Source organism: Fusarium coffeatum (assembly GCF_003316985.1).
Source record: "Fusarium coffeatum strain FIESC_28 chromosome Unknown BRIP53273_contig_127, whole genome shotgun sequence".
In the NCBI taxonomy this organism is placed as follows: Eukaryota; Fungi; Ascomycota; class Sordariomycetes; order Hypocreales; family Nectriaceae; genus Fusarium; species Fusarium coffeatum.
This window is the reverse complement of record NW_022157920.1, coordinates 97672-112805: the sequence shown is the minus strand read 5'-3', so window position 1 is coordinate 112805 and position 15134 is coordinate 97672. Positions and strand designations below refer to the sequence as shown.

General features: G+C 48.1%; 7 protein-coding genes across 7 annotated transcripts; 4 read left to right on the top strand and 3 right to left on the bottom strand.

Annotated features, from left to right (window-relative positions):
* Positions 1–1782: 1782 nt before the first annotated feature.
* Positions 1783–3490, top strand: FIESC28_05914 (uncharacterized protein; the record flags this gene model as incomplete). Its single annotated transcript, XM_031160059.1, has 3 exons — positions 1783–1936; positions 1989–2174; positions 2220–3490. 3 exons carry the CDS (start codon positions 1783–1785, stop codon positions 3488–3490), a joined length of 1611 nt encoding a protein of 536 aa, XP_031015920.1.
* Positions 3491–5849: 2359 nt separating this feature from the next.
* Positions 5850–7069, top strand: FIESC28_05913 (uncharacterized protein; the record flags this gene model as incomplete). The annotated part of the gene is made up of 4 exons (XM_031160058.1): positions 5850–6090; positions 6137–6204; positions 6252–6637; positions 6688–7069. The coding sequence occupies 4 exons, from the start codon at positions 5850–5852 to the stop codon at positions 7067–7069; spliced, it is 1077 nt and encodes a 358-aa protein (XP_031015919.1).
* A 404-nt stretch (positions 7070–7473) lies between these two features.
* Positions 7474–8714, bottom strand: FIESC28_05912 (uncharacterized protein; the record flags this gene model as incomplete). The annotated part of the gene is made up of 3 exons (XM_031160057.1): positions 7474–7713; positions 7762–8499; positions 8556–8714. 3 exons carry the CDS (start codon positions 8712–8714, stop codon positions 7474–7476), a joined length of 1137 nt encoding a protein of 378 aa, XP_031015918.1.
* Positions 8715–9139: 425 nt separating this feature from the next.
* On the top strand, positions 9140–10258 carry FIESC28_05911 (uncharacterized protein; the record flags this gene model as incomplete). Its single annotated transcript, XM_031160056.1, has 3 exons — positions 9140–9730; positions 9781–10128; positions 10181–10258. The coding sequence occupies 3 exons, from the start codon at positions 9140–9142 to the stop codon at positions 10256–10258; spliced, it is 1017 nt and encodes a 338-aa protein (XP_031015917.1).
* A 200-nt stretch (positions 10259–10458) lies between these two features.
* On the bottom strand, positions 10459–11157 carry FIESC28_05910 (uncharacterized protein; the record flags this gene model as incomplete). The annotated part of the gene is made up of 1 exon (XM_031160055.1): positions 10459–11157. The coding sequence occupies one exon, from the start codon at positions 11155–11157 to the stop codon at positions 10459–10461; it is 699 nt and encodes a 232-aa protein (XP_031015916.1).
* Positions 11158–12004: 847 nt separating this feature from the next.
* On the top strand, positions 12005–12424 carry FIESC28_05909 (uncharacterized protein; the record flags this gene model as incomplete). Its single annotated transcript, XM_031160054.1, has 1 exon — positions 12005–12424. One exon carries the CDS (start codon positions 12005–12007, stop codon positions 12422–12424), a length of 420 nt encoding a protein of 139 aa, XP_031015915.1.
* Positions 12425–12555: 131 nt separating this feature from the next.
* On the bottom strand, positions 12556–14631 carry FIESC28_05908 (uncharacterized protein; the record flags this gene model as incomplete). Its single annotated transcript, XM_031160053.1, has 4 exons — positions 12556–13238; positions 13287–13765; positions 13814–14102; positions 14148–14631. 4 exons carry the CDS (start codon positions 14629–14631, stop codon positions 12556–12558), a joined length of 1935 nt encoding a protein of 644 aa, XP_031015914.1.
* Between the last annotated feature and the right edge of the window lie 503 nt (positions 14632–15134).

Below are 15134 nucleotides of genomic sequence, written 5' to 3'. Positions count from 1 at the left end.
GAATCCCCGGTGTTGTATGTTTTTTGTATTTTTGACCGAGGAGGTCCTGCATTTTTGGCAGTCATTTAATTATCGTAAATGTATGGGGGAATAACAAGGGCTTCATTCAATTGTGGTATCGCAGGAGACGTGACTATTACGGTGCTCGCTGTCAATTGCTCTACGCGGAACCATTTACAGGAAAAGGGTCCAACGCTATGACAAGTACGGGCAGGACGGCGGATACGCAGCGCAAAGGGGTGATCAGAAAAGAGCTACAGACAGGTTCACTGGTTGGCAGAAGGGCGGAGGGATACGATACTTTGGCGGCGCTGTGTGTTGGTTACGATGGGAAAATGGACGAGCATTGCCAGCGAGCGACGTGATGGATAACTGTTCTTCTTGGCAGCTCATCCGCCATGGATTGTAGACAGATACAGACACATCGTAGAGCATTGAATGTCTTTGTTCGAACCGCTTCTTCTTTTGATGAGCTTGGAGGTATTGGGGGCACCAACAGTCACGGTCGGCTTCACGGGAGGAACGGAGTATGTGCCATTCAGTCGCAGAATGCAAAAGCATCGCAGTATCGCATCGCAGTATCAGGGTCATCCGTAACGTTCCGAGGGCTTCGCGATTCTTCGTAGGAGCGTTGATTGACGGAGTCCGCCACGAATGGCTTCACGTAGGCGAATGATGGGACATGCACCAACACGACTGCAAGATCGAGGCGCGTTCCCGACAGTTTGGTTCTAGACATCAGATGATCTCGGCGCTCGTGTCATTGAATCGCATGCCTCTGCTTTCCAAAGACACCAAGTTGTGGACATATGCGACCGAGAGGTAGAGCTGGGCCGTCTCGAGTGCTTGTTTCGATCAGACGCAGCACGCGTTACCAATGAGGCACGAGCAAGCTTCGTCCTATTCAGCATTTGCAATTGTCTCTTGTTTTTGGGAGTGGTCGGTCGTGGTCTGGAAGGAGGCAGTCGGGCGCGCGCAGCGGAGGACAGAGGATGGTGTTCGCGGGTTCAGTCTAAGATCGTACTCGTTTTGGGAGCTCTCGAAGAGGACGCGTATGTTGGTTTGCATCATTTATGATCGAATGGTTGGTTCACTATAGCGAGCCAGATGAGTCGCCGCCACCTTGAACGATTGCGACCGCTCGTAGGGCCATTTGCGATCGGTCGCGTTTGGAGGGCAATTGTGTGTTTTTGCTAAATCGATGATACATCAGAGCCAATGACGCTGTGGAACATTGTCGGCAAAACTATCCCCACTTTCTGTGCTGTCTGTCATTGGAAAGGACTGTGTATCATCCGTTACAAGCTTGGACAGTTTCAGAGGCAAGAAACTCGAACTGATAAAGAACATGATTAATGGTCATTTTCACTGCGTCCAGCATTCTAAGCATAGATTCTCATAGTTCTAATCCAAGTAAAATAACAGATGTCATCTCGTATCCTGGTTTTCTTCCAGATTTAGTATTTTATTGTAAATTATTCTCATTAATTGTTCTGTCGTCTCCTTCTCCAGGGTAGTGACCATCCTCAGATAACCTTATCTTTAGCTCGTGACCCACCATCCTTATCGCGCGTCACTGACCTCGTCTTCTATTGGCCAGGAGCTTCTGCCCCGCCGAGTCACACAGATCGCACGCGTCGCTCGGACCAATAACGTCATCATTTTCTCAGTCAAAGATTCACATCACGATTCTCGATTTCGCCTGCAAAATGCTATTTTATCTCTTCCAACCTCCCAAATTTCGCATTGTCGCATCAAAAAATCAAGCTAAACGTCGTTGTGATGGATTTCTCTTGTCATGTCAGCATAAGCAACGAGTCAGACCAGGATCTTCTTCTTGACGACTCTGGTCTCGAGAGTGGAAACTGGCCGTTACGTCAGCCGCTGAATGTCATTGAGGCGGGTACGCAGCAGACCATTTACCTCGCTCAGCCAAGTATGTCGATCTCCCATTCCCCAGATTTTAACTCATTGCTAATGCGTTTCAGGTTGGGGAGGTTCCAAAGCTTGGGTTACGTATATCGCTAGATATGGTCAAGGATGGAGGGACTTTACCCTCGAGTTCGAGTGTCCTGCTCTACCGTTCTCCAAGAACCATGTCAAGGTGAAGGATTGTTCAAAGGTCTTTCAGATTGATGTGACACATGTTCAAGAACGGGGGAGCCCATTAACTGGTAAGTCTGACATTAAATCTCAAAGATGATAGCTAACGCGATCAGCAAATGTGACTATTCGCATGGACCCGAATGCCTACACGACGACGAACGATGAAGTCCGCGCAAACTACGACATTGGCGTTGGCGTATCCTTCCCGACAAAAATGGATATCAAGTTCCCCGTCCACGAAAGCATCGTCGTCGCAGCCTTCATCAATTCCGACATGATCTTCCCCCGAGGCACAGTTTACAACAACATCAACGACAAGCAATGGGAATTTTTCCGGGGCGTAGTCTGGAACGACGACCCTTCATGTCTACTGTTCGAAGATATTACAACGGATAACAGGATGTTCAGCCTGGGTATTGAGTGGTTGAATGCCTTCAAGTTTGGCGAGGAGAAGTGCATGACCAAGAGATCGCATATGGGGAATCTTCAGTTCTTCCATGGTATGGGCTCAGTGCTGGGTGAGAAGCCGGAGAAGACGAGGAAGAATATTCTTACGTGGATCGAGGTTATGTACAAGCTCGCATGTGGCAACCAGGGCATTTCGGAGACGGATGAACTCAAGGATGTGCTCCCTGGATACTTTGGCAAGGAAACCGTCCCCTCGAAAACTGATACCCTCCGCGATCTTCTCCTCGCCACGACACCAAAGTACAAAGATGCCGACATCCAAAAACGAGCCTTTGGCGTTTGTCTACACATGATATCCGACTCCTACGCCCTAGGCCATACCCAACGCCGTCTCAAGAATCCCTCCGATATGATCGAGCGCGATACAGCAGGCTACATTCGCTTCCAGCCTGATACATACGGCGACTGGGGTTCTATCGTTTGCTTCCACACGTACAACGACCAGGATGGCGATCGACATGGACACTACGATGACAAGGATGGTGAAGTTGACCCCACACCGAGGGACGTCACGACATTTAACGAAACGATCGGCGCGAGAAACGCTATCGACGCGTGTACGAACATGATTAATATGTTCATCAAGAAGACCGAGTGGGATGATGGAGTCAGGCAGTTCTTGGAAGATGAGATTTTCGTACTGGATCGCTGCGCGAGACCGTCTGATTGTTTTACTGATGAGTCTGTTGTCTCGGATGTCTATACGTACGAGGAGGATATTAAGAAGACGGAGGAGTTCGACTATGAGGCTGGACTGCAGCGAAAGCTTGCTTCTCTGGAGGCGGGCACTAGCGCACCGACAAAGTGTGATTTGAGGAGAAGATATAGGGTTTCGGGATTAGCGATGATGTGTGTTTTCATGAGTGCTTTTATGCTCACGTTTGTTACGCTGAGGATTCATGGGCATATGTACTGAGGTAATAAGATTGGACAAGGATTCGAGGGGATAATTGAGGATAGGATGGACTGGATTGGCGTTTGCCTTTTGTATCTACGGTTGGGTAGCGTTGTACTTACTATACCACTCTTCAAATTGTTTTCAATTGCACTATTGCCTCCATGCATCTTGTGAATCTCGGGCTAGGGTGAACGTCAAGAGGGTCGACGCGCTTGTCAATGACTAACTGTGTTCGTTTAGTTGCGCCAGGGAATTTGGAATTAACCGATAATAAATATTTCAAGCAAAAAGAAACAAACAGAGACAAATGACAGGCAACATGAAGAAGACGATGTCGTTTTTGTAGCAAAAAGCAAAAGAGAGGGCTCAACCGGGGATTGAACCCGGGACCTCCTGCAAGCTGAGCGAACCCAAAGCAGGAATCATACCGCTAGACCATTGAGCCGATATCCGACGTGGATACTACTAACCACAAAAGACATGTACATATAGACGAATGTAAAAAACCACAGCGCAATACCTTCAGGCTGCACCAATGTCAACGAAATGGACCTCTCTCTCCCATTGACATTTCACGACATTCATCTCGTCCCTTCTCGGCCCGACGATAACAGATTAAGTTTCGATTGCCTGCCGTCCAGTCTTTATCACATCACCAAACTTGCTTTTCCCCTCCACGTGGAAAGTCTATTCAACACCAGATCTTCCGGTTCGGGCCATAAAATTGCCTCCCGACATACGAAAAGCCAAAAATGGACACCCTCTATCCCACTCTGCCCACCTCTGAGTAAAACCCTAGAGTGATATCGGTCCGCCGATCGGGCTCGTATGTCGTTATCACTCAGAGTTAAATTTTCGCTTCAATGTCGCGGATAAGGAGGCAGGATACAACTGACATCCCTGTTAAGGTAGTATCGGTTGCTTCCGCGGGGGGTACCCATTTGTCTAACGAGCCTGTTACTGCAAAAGGACACGCAGCTGTTAAGAAACGCAAAGGAAACATGTATTGGGGATAGTTGTGCTTTAAACCCGTGGGGTTAAACACCACGTGTGAGGCACTTAATGCAAGGCACATTTGTCATTAGATTGAAAGCAAGGCACGAATCTGCAGGTGGCTTCTGTAAGGCCTAACAGATAACGGTTTTAACCATAATCGGTAGGGAGACCTCTCCACGTGTGTATGCAGGGGTTCTAGTCGATGAAACCGGCAGTTCAATAACTGATGCGAGTACGAGTCATAAATCTGCCCAACCGAAGGCGGCAGTGCTGTTTTGTGTTCTGCAGATATTGCCATTGAATCTGGTAAATCGGTTTGATATACGTTTGATCGCTCTGTGACCTGAGCCACAAACGAACTCTGAAGTTCCAATCGCTGTGCTCCTCCTAAGCCATCATCACAACTAAAGTAGGGGTCTTCATACGAATTTAAAGCTGTCCCCCAGGGTGTTCTTCGGATAAAGGCACACTATACATGCCAAGACTGGTCTGGACCTCAAGGTTTCGCTTAGCGGAAAGCCCGTTCGTGAAGCTATCCAAAGTTTACAAGGGTGTTAAGTTCCGTCGGTGTCTTTAACAGCAGAATCTTTAACATGTGTTCATGAGATCAGTAAAGACTCGTCATTTTCGTGATCAGTCGTTTACCTAGTGAAACGTATCTAAAGTTCGAGACCCCTGGAAAACCGTTGTTAAGCGAATAATATTTAGACGCATGCGATAGTTACATTGGTTTTCTGCATGAAGTTCCGGCGATCCGGACTTAACACGGCAGGTACTTAAGAACAGCAATCTTGGCGTAGGTAATTGAATTCAGTTGCGAGCGCATACAACTGACTACCTCGGCAACTCCTGGCTATCATGTCCGAAGTTGTATATCTAAGTTTCAGGAAGCAAGGTATATGACATTTTCTCAGAATAGATTTACGGTGACACCGAGTGGGAGTAATTCCCGATCAACTACTCCAACCGAGTCTCAAGAAAGTAAATTATCACTATAATTGACGGCATAAGCTGCTGAATAAGTCAGCTTCTAGTGTTGATTACTCCGATCCCTTCCTATTCTCAACAACTACCGTAGAACCCCAGACCCATAATCGGCTGAAGTAATCCTCCCAGAGAGAATCAGGGCAAACGCGGAAAGAGAACCGGGATAAGGGACCCTGGGAAGTTCACCTAGACCCCGCCTGTTTCGAGTGTGTTACTGCCCAAGTGATATACCCGCAATAAACTGGAGAACTTGGCTTCCGAAAACGAACAGCCGCAGCTGCACAGATGATCTTAAGTGAATACCCAGAAGGATAACAGTTCGTAATGGTCCCAGTACAAAGTCCACCCATGCCTTCCTTCGCTTGGACCAGCAACGTCTCCTCTCAAGTCCACAATGAATATCGACCCGTTTGTGTTTGCAGCCTTTGGGCCGCCGCCCAGAGACATAGATTTGTCTGCTAACAGTGAGGCTCAAAATGCGAGTGTTGTTCTCACGTTGTTGTGTATCTCGGCTATATTTTTGGCTGGCAGGATAGCTATGAGAACGATGCAGGTTTATGGGTTAAGTGTGGATGACTATGCTATTCTTGTGTCGTTTTTGTTTGTGACGCTTACAGCTGCTATGGTTGTCGTTGGTAAGTCCTCTGACCAGGGAGGTTGGTGTAAAGCTGACGTCGATAGGTGGATATTCTGGTGTTGGAAAACATGTCTGGGCTCTTACGATTAATCAGCTCGAGCAAGTGATAAAGGTTCGTTGGACCTGTTGATCGAAGATGATTGATGCTAACTGTGATAGCTCACATATGTCTACAGCTTCATGTTCGTTGGAGCCGTGTTCACTACAAAAGTTTCGATCCTCCTCTTCTACCGACGAATCTTTAGCCGCGGCGGACTTCACTTCCAGGTCGCATTCTGGTTCGGCGCTATCCTCGTGGGCGCATACCCGATCATCTTTGTGTTCACGATGGGCTTTTGTTGTACGCCTGTCTCACACTACTGGACGCAAGTCAAGGGTACTGAGGGGAAGTGCATCGATGTTGGGCATTTCTTTGTCATCTTGGCCATCATCAATCTAATCACCAATATCATCGTGCTGGTGATTCCTGTTCCAGAAGTGCTTAAGCTGCAGATGAGTAGAGGGAAGAAGGCAGCTGTCTTTGGGATCTTGGCACTTGGAGGATTGTGAGTGACCACAAAAGCTCTAACAAAATTGACGACTAACCGTTCCCCAGAGTCTGCATCGCCAGCGCTGTCCGAATCCACTACCTAAACGTCTTCGCCAACGCCGTCGATACAACATGGCACATGGGCCCAGTAGCCATCTGGTCCTCCGTCGAACCCTCCATGGGCATCGTATCAGCCTGTCTACCGAGCTTCAAGTCACTACTACGTCACCTTCGAGGGAAGAGTGCGGCCCGAGCATCTACCCAGATTACAAATAGTGGCGGTGGGAAAGGAAACAGCAAGCCGAGATTCGATGACGAAATCGCTTTGAGGAGCCAGATTGTTGGGGGCGAGGGGAGCTTACGGAGCGGACAGTCACAGGGAAGTGAGATGGATAGACACATTTTTGTCAAGACCAGCGTTGAGCAGACTTTTCATGAGCTTCCTTAGATGGGGTTGAGTAGACGAGATATTATGATACCACTTACTTTCGTTTGGAGAGGGTCAGTTATTAATGGGATAATGTCATTGGCATCAGAGCTCCCGCATCTTGTTTGCCTAATGTTGGGACTGAACTGTCCTTAAACCCACAAACCCATGACCGAGGGATTTTCCTGTTGCTAGCCCTCAGAACCTAGATGGAATGGGGTCTTCATACACCCATATCGTGATAGACCATCAGAGGCAGCATCAAGGACACCGATTGAAGTCAAAAGAGAAATATAGCGCTCGCTTGCAAGATGACAAGAAAATCAGTTCTAATGACAAAGCCTGCTACGTAAATACAAATCTTTGACCACTGCTATTTGAGAAATACAGTACCAGGTATAACATCAACGTCCTATTACAGCACCTTAAGCTGTAGCCGGCTTCCGCCCCGTGATGAAGCGATAGCTGGTGATCAATCTCAAATCTCGAAGTCGAAATTCTCTCTTCACACCTTCCATCAACACCATGACCTGGTCCTGCGAATAATTCCACACTCGCGTGAAAAGAGCCGGTGTATGTGACTCGACAGACATTTGCATGTGTGTGAGTTCGAACTTTCCTAATTCTTTCAGCTTCTCATCCTTTGCCCAGGGTCCGATCGGTATCTGTTGTTATTAGTAAGATGGTTAGGACAGGTCGATGTGATGACATACTCGATGGATTCGCTCCTGAACATCTTCAAACCCAGCATCAATCATCCACTGCTTATGATACTTCGCAATATTAATCTGCTTTCCAAACATCTTGCTCGCATCATCAAGCTTGGCAACCCACTCCATCGTCCAAGGCGCCCGATCACAACTATCGTCATCGCTGAATATCCAGGCATCGTACTCCTGCATCTCAACATACCCACCCGGCTTCAGATTCTCAAGAACTCTGCTGTAAAAGAGAGGCCAATTCGCTGATGTACCGCATAATGCTCGACCATGGATGTAGTCGAACTTTTCATGATCGCGATACGTCCACTCATCTTCATAATCGTCGACGTGAAACAGGCAATTGCCTGGCACCCAGTCAGGTTGGATGGGGGAAAGATCGACGCCGGATACGGTTGCATTTGGATATTCATCAGCCATTTCGATAGCCCAAATTCCAGTGCCGCAGCCTAGGTCCAGGATGCGGTAGTCATTTTGCTGATCTGATGGCGGTAAAGGTGCTGCGTGGAGTGCTCCGCCTAGAAGTAATCGCCAGATATGATGCTGAAGATCTAAACGCTGTTGTTCCTGGTCATCATTGGGAAGAACATATTGTCCTTCTCTGTAGGCGTGGTAGCGACGACCATTTTCGTACTGGTAGTCGAAGATGGATGAGGTTACGGATGCGGTGTAGGATGAATCTCTGTCGGACCCATACGTAGAGTCTGCGTCATCACCAGGCAATTCCTCCTCCTAAAAAGCATTATAAGAATATGACGAGTCATTTAGAGAGTTTAAAAAAGGCTTACATCGACTTGTAGCGGCGCATGATCCTCTTCCTGCCGATCTTGGTTCTGGTTGTCGACAGGGCTCTTTGGCGATTGGCTCATTTCGAGGTTCCGAGGAGAAGTCTGACCCGACAGATTGGTAACGGGTGGAGGAGATGACGATTCCCGGTCAAGGCCCATGTTTGGCGAATCCCTCACTAAGAAAATAGGTGGTAGACCAGTGTTTCTGATGGTACGGTGAGAGGAGAAAAAAGAGGGAGAAAGATAAGATGACTCTTGCCACGTGGAAAAACAACAGAAATGAGCCGGAATGGCCGCGCCTGTTCTTGATTCGATAGAACGCGAGGCAAGGACCAAAGCGGAAAAGCCGCCGCCTCTTCTCCCTCAAGCCACAAGAACTAAACTAGCCAGTCATTCGATTCCCACTGTTTTAGGTCCATTTACGTAGTAGATTCTTGGCCTGTGGCCTGTCTAGCTAGGCCTGTGCAGGTTCTAGAAGAGGGTCTACTGCTCTACGCGAGACAATTTATCCGCTTTGACTTCCCCTCTTTTTTTTTCACTGAAGATTGAACAGATTGTGAAGAGTTAATATATTGTATGCAAAAATGGTCAACGACAAGCTCATCTGTGTCATTGGTGCGACTGGTAACCAAGGCGGTTCCGTCGCCCGTCGTTTCCTTCTTGCAGGTTACAAAGTCCGAGGTCTTTGCCGCGATACCTCCTCCGCCTCCGCCCAAAAACTCACCGCAGCTGGTGCCGAAGTTGTGTCTGTCGATTTGAACGATGTCGAAACCCTCAAGGAAGCCTTCAAAGGCGCCAACGCCATTTTCAGCGTGACAAACTACTGGGAGCCCTTCTTCCGACCTGATTGCCGACTCCAGGCCGCTGAAAAGGGTATCTCATGTCGTGAGTTTGCGTACAACGTTGAGGTCCAACAGGGAAAGAATATTGTTGATGCTGCTGCTACTGTAGCTGGGGGACTTGACGAGAATGGCTTTTTGGTCTCGACTTTGAGTCAGGCTGAGAAGTGTAGTGGTGGAAAGTTTAAGGATTTGTATCATTTTGATGGAAAGGCAGATGTCTTCCCTCCTTATATCGAGGAGAAGTATCCTGAGCTTGCGGCAAAGGTGTCGTGTATTCATACGGGATTCTTTTATACGAGCTTCAACATTCTTCCCGACTCTTATTTCCAGAAGGTGAGTTGCCAGATGAAAGAGATATGCTAGCATTAGCTGACAGAGTAAAGCAATCCGACGGAAGCTTCGAAATGGCCTTCCCTACTACCCCCGAAGCCATGGTCCCTCACCTGGATCCTGTAGGCGACCTCGGAAACTTCATCTACGCCGTATCACAAATGCCTCCAGGAAAGGCATATATGGCTGCCGGTACTTTCTGCACTTGGCCTGAGTGGATCGAGACATGGGGCCGCATTAACAATATCTCCGTCAAGTATCGACAGTGTACTGTTGATGAGATGATTGAGGCTACGCCTGATAGGGATGCTGGTATCGAGACGTCGTTGATGTTTGATTATGCTTCGGATCCTGGTTATGGTGGTGGTATGGATCTGCTGACTGCTAAGGATATCGAAAAGGTATGTAATCGTTTTATTGTGACGTTGATGAGATGCTTACTGTGCGTGATAGGCCGGCATTGAGTGCCCCATGACTACTTGGGAGGAATGGGCGAAGAAGTACGACTGGTCTCATATTCTCAATCAATAGATGACATATTAAATTATGTGCTGGTATCATCATAGAAGTGCAGGCAGCATGATTTATAGATTAGATAAAAATTAATCTCCATAGAAAGAGCCCGACTTATAAGAGAGAACCGTGAAAGCTGATAGGCCAATACATGTTGCACGACCAACACAACACGAACCAACAGCCATACCCTGGCCCTAGTCCAGTGCATCCAACAGCTAATTGTCCAACTGCCACCTCGCAACACCCTTGGCATGCAACTCGACCGTATCAAAAAGCGGCCCATCAACATCTCCCGGCTTCAGAATCATCTGTAGCTCTGTACAGCCCAGAATAACACCTTCGGCACCCCGTGCAAAAAGCTCCTTGACCGCATCCATGTAAAACTGCTTCGACTCCAACGTGACATTATCCACCGACAATTCCTTGAAGATGATATCATTCATTCGAACCCTTGTCTCCTCCTGCCCCGGAACGAGGACCTCAACACCATATTTCTTCTCCAGTCTTCCCTTCAGAAAGTCCTGCTCCATAGCAAACTTCGTTCCCAAAAGCGCAATTTTCTTCAGTGCCGCTTTCACGATCGCTTCGCCTGTGAAATCAATGATATGCAGCAGTGGAAGACCTGTTGCGGCTTCGATGTCTTCTGCCCAGCGATGATTGGTGTTGACGCAGAGAACGATGGCTTCTGCGCCGATGGACTTGAGGTTCTTGGCAGCGGTACAGAGTTGGTTGCTCACTTCGGCGTAGTCGCCTGCTTGGAAGGTAGCGACCAAGTCGGCGTAGTCGAAGGAATGGAGGACTAGTTTGGAGGAGTGACCACCGCCAAGAGTCTTCTGGACATGGTCGTTTATGAGTTTGTAGTAGATGAGGGTTGCGTGGTAGGTTGTTCCACCTAGGAGGCCGAGAACGCGCATTTTGGTGATTGATTGGAGGTGGTTTGGTGGTGAGAATAAGTAGGGTTCGAATGCTAACGACTGAACTGAATGAGGAGTGATGGAGATAAGGTTTTAGAGTTGGCCAACGGTGATATTTTATACCTTTCTCAAAGGTGAAATCGCTCGTGGTGGTTTGGTCGTTGTTAGTGCGGTACCTGAAGGGCGTCGATGTCGAAGATTATGGATCTCGCCAGTTATTCTTAGTGCTATCGGGCCTCTTCAATTGGTCGACTGAGCCCTGCCGTAAGCACTATTTGCGGTGGCTCTCACATCTTGGACCCACTCAGATGTACTGTCTTAGCATTCGACATCTAGAACACATGTTAACCAGAATAAACAGCTGGGTATGCTTGTCCAGAAAGCCAAAAATAGCAGGTCGAGTCTGGGTGGATTTCAAATGATACGAGGAGGGTTAGAGATTGGTAGATCCGAGTTGTCAACTTCAGAGATAAGGGCTCGGTAAGGTTGCTGTAACATTGACTGCGTGTTACAGGCATTCTAGACTACCCTCGTTGACTAGAGTGACCAGCGGAAGTAGCTTCAGCAACTACGTCCCTTACAAGACACGATAGATCTTGAAATTCAAGAGGGTAACTTCTGTTTGGTTCAGAAGTGGAACGACTCGGAGGTGTTTCCACGGCACTTTCCGACCCCCACGGTGATCTGACATAATCTCCGCGGGAATGATGGATGTCTCCGCGGTGTTGGATCGGTATATAACGTCGCTTTTCTGCTGCTCCAAAATGCTACTCATCTTCACAGACAAGACTCATCCGAGTGTTAAGCTATCATTTGTACATTCAGAACCCCCTCAACATCTACAAAAATGACCCCTTCTACCAACTGGACTTCTTCCCGCGAAACTCTCGAGAGAGGACTAGAGAGCGTCCTCGTCGGCGACCCAACCACCACAAGATCTGACCTCGAGAAATACTTCACACCCACCTACACATCCCTCGTTGATGGCAAGTCTGTCAACTTTGAAGAATTCGTCCAGCATATGGAACATCTCCGCAAAATCACTACTGCCATTAGTGTAAAGTCTTCACATTACCTACGCGACGGGAATCAACTCGCAGAACGACATATTGCGACAGTCGAATTCGCGAATAAGCCGACAGCCAAGTTTGAAGTCTTTATGATTGCGACGGTGAATGAGGATGGAAGGATTGAGAATTTGGTGGAGACTTTGAGACAGTTTGAGGGGTTGGAGGAGGATAAGGACCTGGGCAGTGCGAGGGCTTGAGGATGATCGTCACATGTGTAGCTGCATCCATCTTATGTAGCCGACAGTCAAAGGGTCAATTCTAAGTGTATTAAGTCTCCAAGGGTATAATGCTATCTAAGCCACGCATCTAAACAAAGGAAAGGGAAGAATCAAGTATCCTTGACAGCCTCAATCAACCTCCACTCCCAGACAGTCTGTAACCGCATACATTCCGCCAAGATATCAGGTTCATCCCACCACCACCGGTCCGCAATAATATATTCTCTCCAAACTTCCATCCACAGCATTCTCCCCACAGTATTACGTAGTTCCTGCCTTAAACCTTCCTCCGACTCGTGGCCATCTCGGACGTACTGTAATTGACTGTTGTCTAACGGAATGGAGAAAAACTGAGTCGTCTCAACGAAATTTGAATCAACGCGTAAAGAAGCGTTCTTGAGCCAGACTGGTAGAAGCTTGCTGGGATTCGTACACCGGAAGCTTGATTCGAGATTGAAGAGGAGATGGTCCTCGATCCATGTTCGTAGTAATGGGCCAAGTGTATTTGTTATTGGCAACGGATCGATGATAGTGAGATGAAGCGAGCCGCCTGGCTCGAGACAACGGTGGATGTTTCGTAGTAAAGCGGGGATATCTTGTGATGGCATAGCGAGAGGAAGTCGTAAAGAGTGGACGGCTTCAATGCTTGATGGCGCGACCGGAAATGCTGAAGGCGATCGCACTGGTGAAAGGACTGGACGGATATTCGGAAATATCTCAGGCGATAAAGGCGCTGCTGAGAGGTGGTAAACTTGTTTGTTGTGGTTGACTGCGGCTATATACGATGCCACAGCTGAGACATGTCAGTTGCTGCTCACCATGGAGATATGACTCAGCTTACCTGGTGTTTCATAAAGAGCAAGAACCTTCTTCGGTGGATCCGAAGGCTCACAGCTCATATCCTCTTCCCTAACATCTGGATAAATCGGTCCATCTAGATTATACATGGCTGATAACATCCACTGCATCTTCTCGACTTCCAAATCCCGCGACGAGCTTGGCGGTCCAGCAACATCATGCGCTTCAGTCAACCGCAACAGCCTGACCAAATTGCTCTCTCTTGCTAAGTATTTCACATCGAGTTGAATCGGCGTGAGCTCCTTCGGAATGTCGGGTTCTGGCGATGGAGTTGGTCGTGAGGGGAATGATGGTTCGGTGGGTGTGCAGCCCCATGCGTTGGGTGGTTTCCATGTATCGGAGCTGGGTTCAGCGCGCAGTGGTGTGCTGGATGATGCCATGCGACGGATTGCTTTTGGTTTGGGGACGTAGGAGCGGCTACTTTGGGGACGAGGAGGGAGAGGTTCAATTGCAGGCGGTGTTCTGTTGATATTAGCACAAGAAAAGTGATCAAAGATGATGGTTACTGACTGGTTGCTTGTCGATCGCCCTCGGAGTTTGGACTTGATGGTCGAAGGTTCAACAGTCGGAGCCGTGATTGTCACGCCGCAGTTGATGAGATATGGCGCATCGGATGACGATCGTGGTGTTGTTGTCGCTTCGGTACTTCTTTTGACGAAAGAGTCTGAACTCAGTGTTTGAAGCAAAGGCCAAGGCCGTAATACCACGCTTTCGAGAGTTTCGGTATCCCACGGTGTAGAAGACGTCGTCAATGTCGGCGAGGGTGGATCATCGGGTGGGCTATTGCGGACGTATAGATCTACGGTTGTTAGCATTTGCGACGCACCTCTAGCGATGTACATACCTGTGGATGGTCGGGTGGTGTCGATCAATTGACCATTCCTTCTATTCCTTAAGTCTACAATCTTTGGGACATGAACAGTCGTCTGTTCACTACCTATCGAGAATGTCGAGATTGAGTCCGACTCATCATTGTAACTTGTCGCAGAAGTCTTTGCGGAAGAAGAGACCGACACAGTAGGCGATATCGTTTCGACATTTCTCCTCTTACAGAAAGGCGGCACTTCAATCGATGATGAAGATCCGCGACTAAACAATGATCTCGATTTCGGTGTCGCATTGCCTTTTGGTGTAGCAGTCGCTTTATTCTCGCGATGTTCCTTCCTCGACTCCTTGGGAGCCACCCAACTGACTTCCCACATATTGAATCGATACCGATCAAGATCCGATATTCTCAAAGCGAGATTTGATGCTGGTTTTCGAAGGATGGAGTAGATACGTCCTCCTCTTGACGAAGGCGCTGCCTCGGGCTGTGTTAACGGTGTCATCCTGCATGCATGTAACGTACGATGGTGACAAAAGAAAAGATGAGCAGGGGGGGAGGGATGGGGGCTTGCATACATAGACTACAGTACCTACATAAAAATAAAATATTGGTCTTTTCTCGGTTTGGTATGGTTGAACTTGGCTTACCACATGGCGATAGACTGGCGAATGCAGGGCTGAACTTTATGGTCTTTGGATATTCGAGGCCTACGAGAATGGGAAAAGCGTGGCTTAAAAGATGGAGAGACCAAAATTCCCGGGACTTGGTAATGTTAGATGCGATTACGCCTCGAAACGCTATCTCATTTACCACATGTACAACGGATTACGTATCGTTGTCCCTTGCAGCCGAGATAGCAACAAAGACCGCTGAGAGGTCTGGATGCAGCCGTGGCTTGCGGCTATGGAACGCCTTTTTCTCGCTGGCTGGCATTGTTAGCTGCGTGGTCCTTTTTTATTGTTTGCTTGCATGACTGCGTTTCGTAATTCTTGCGAGGTTATTGTT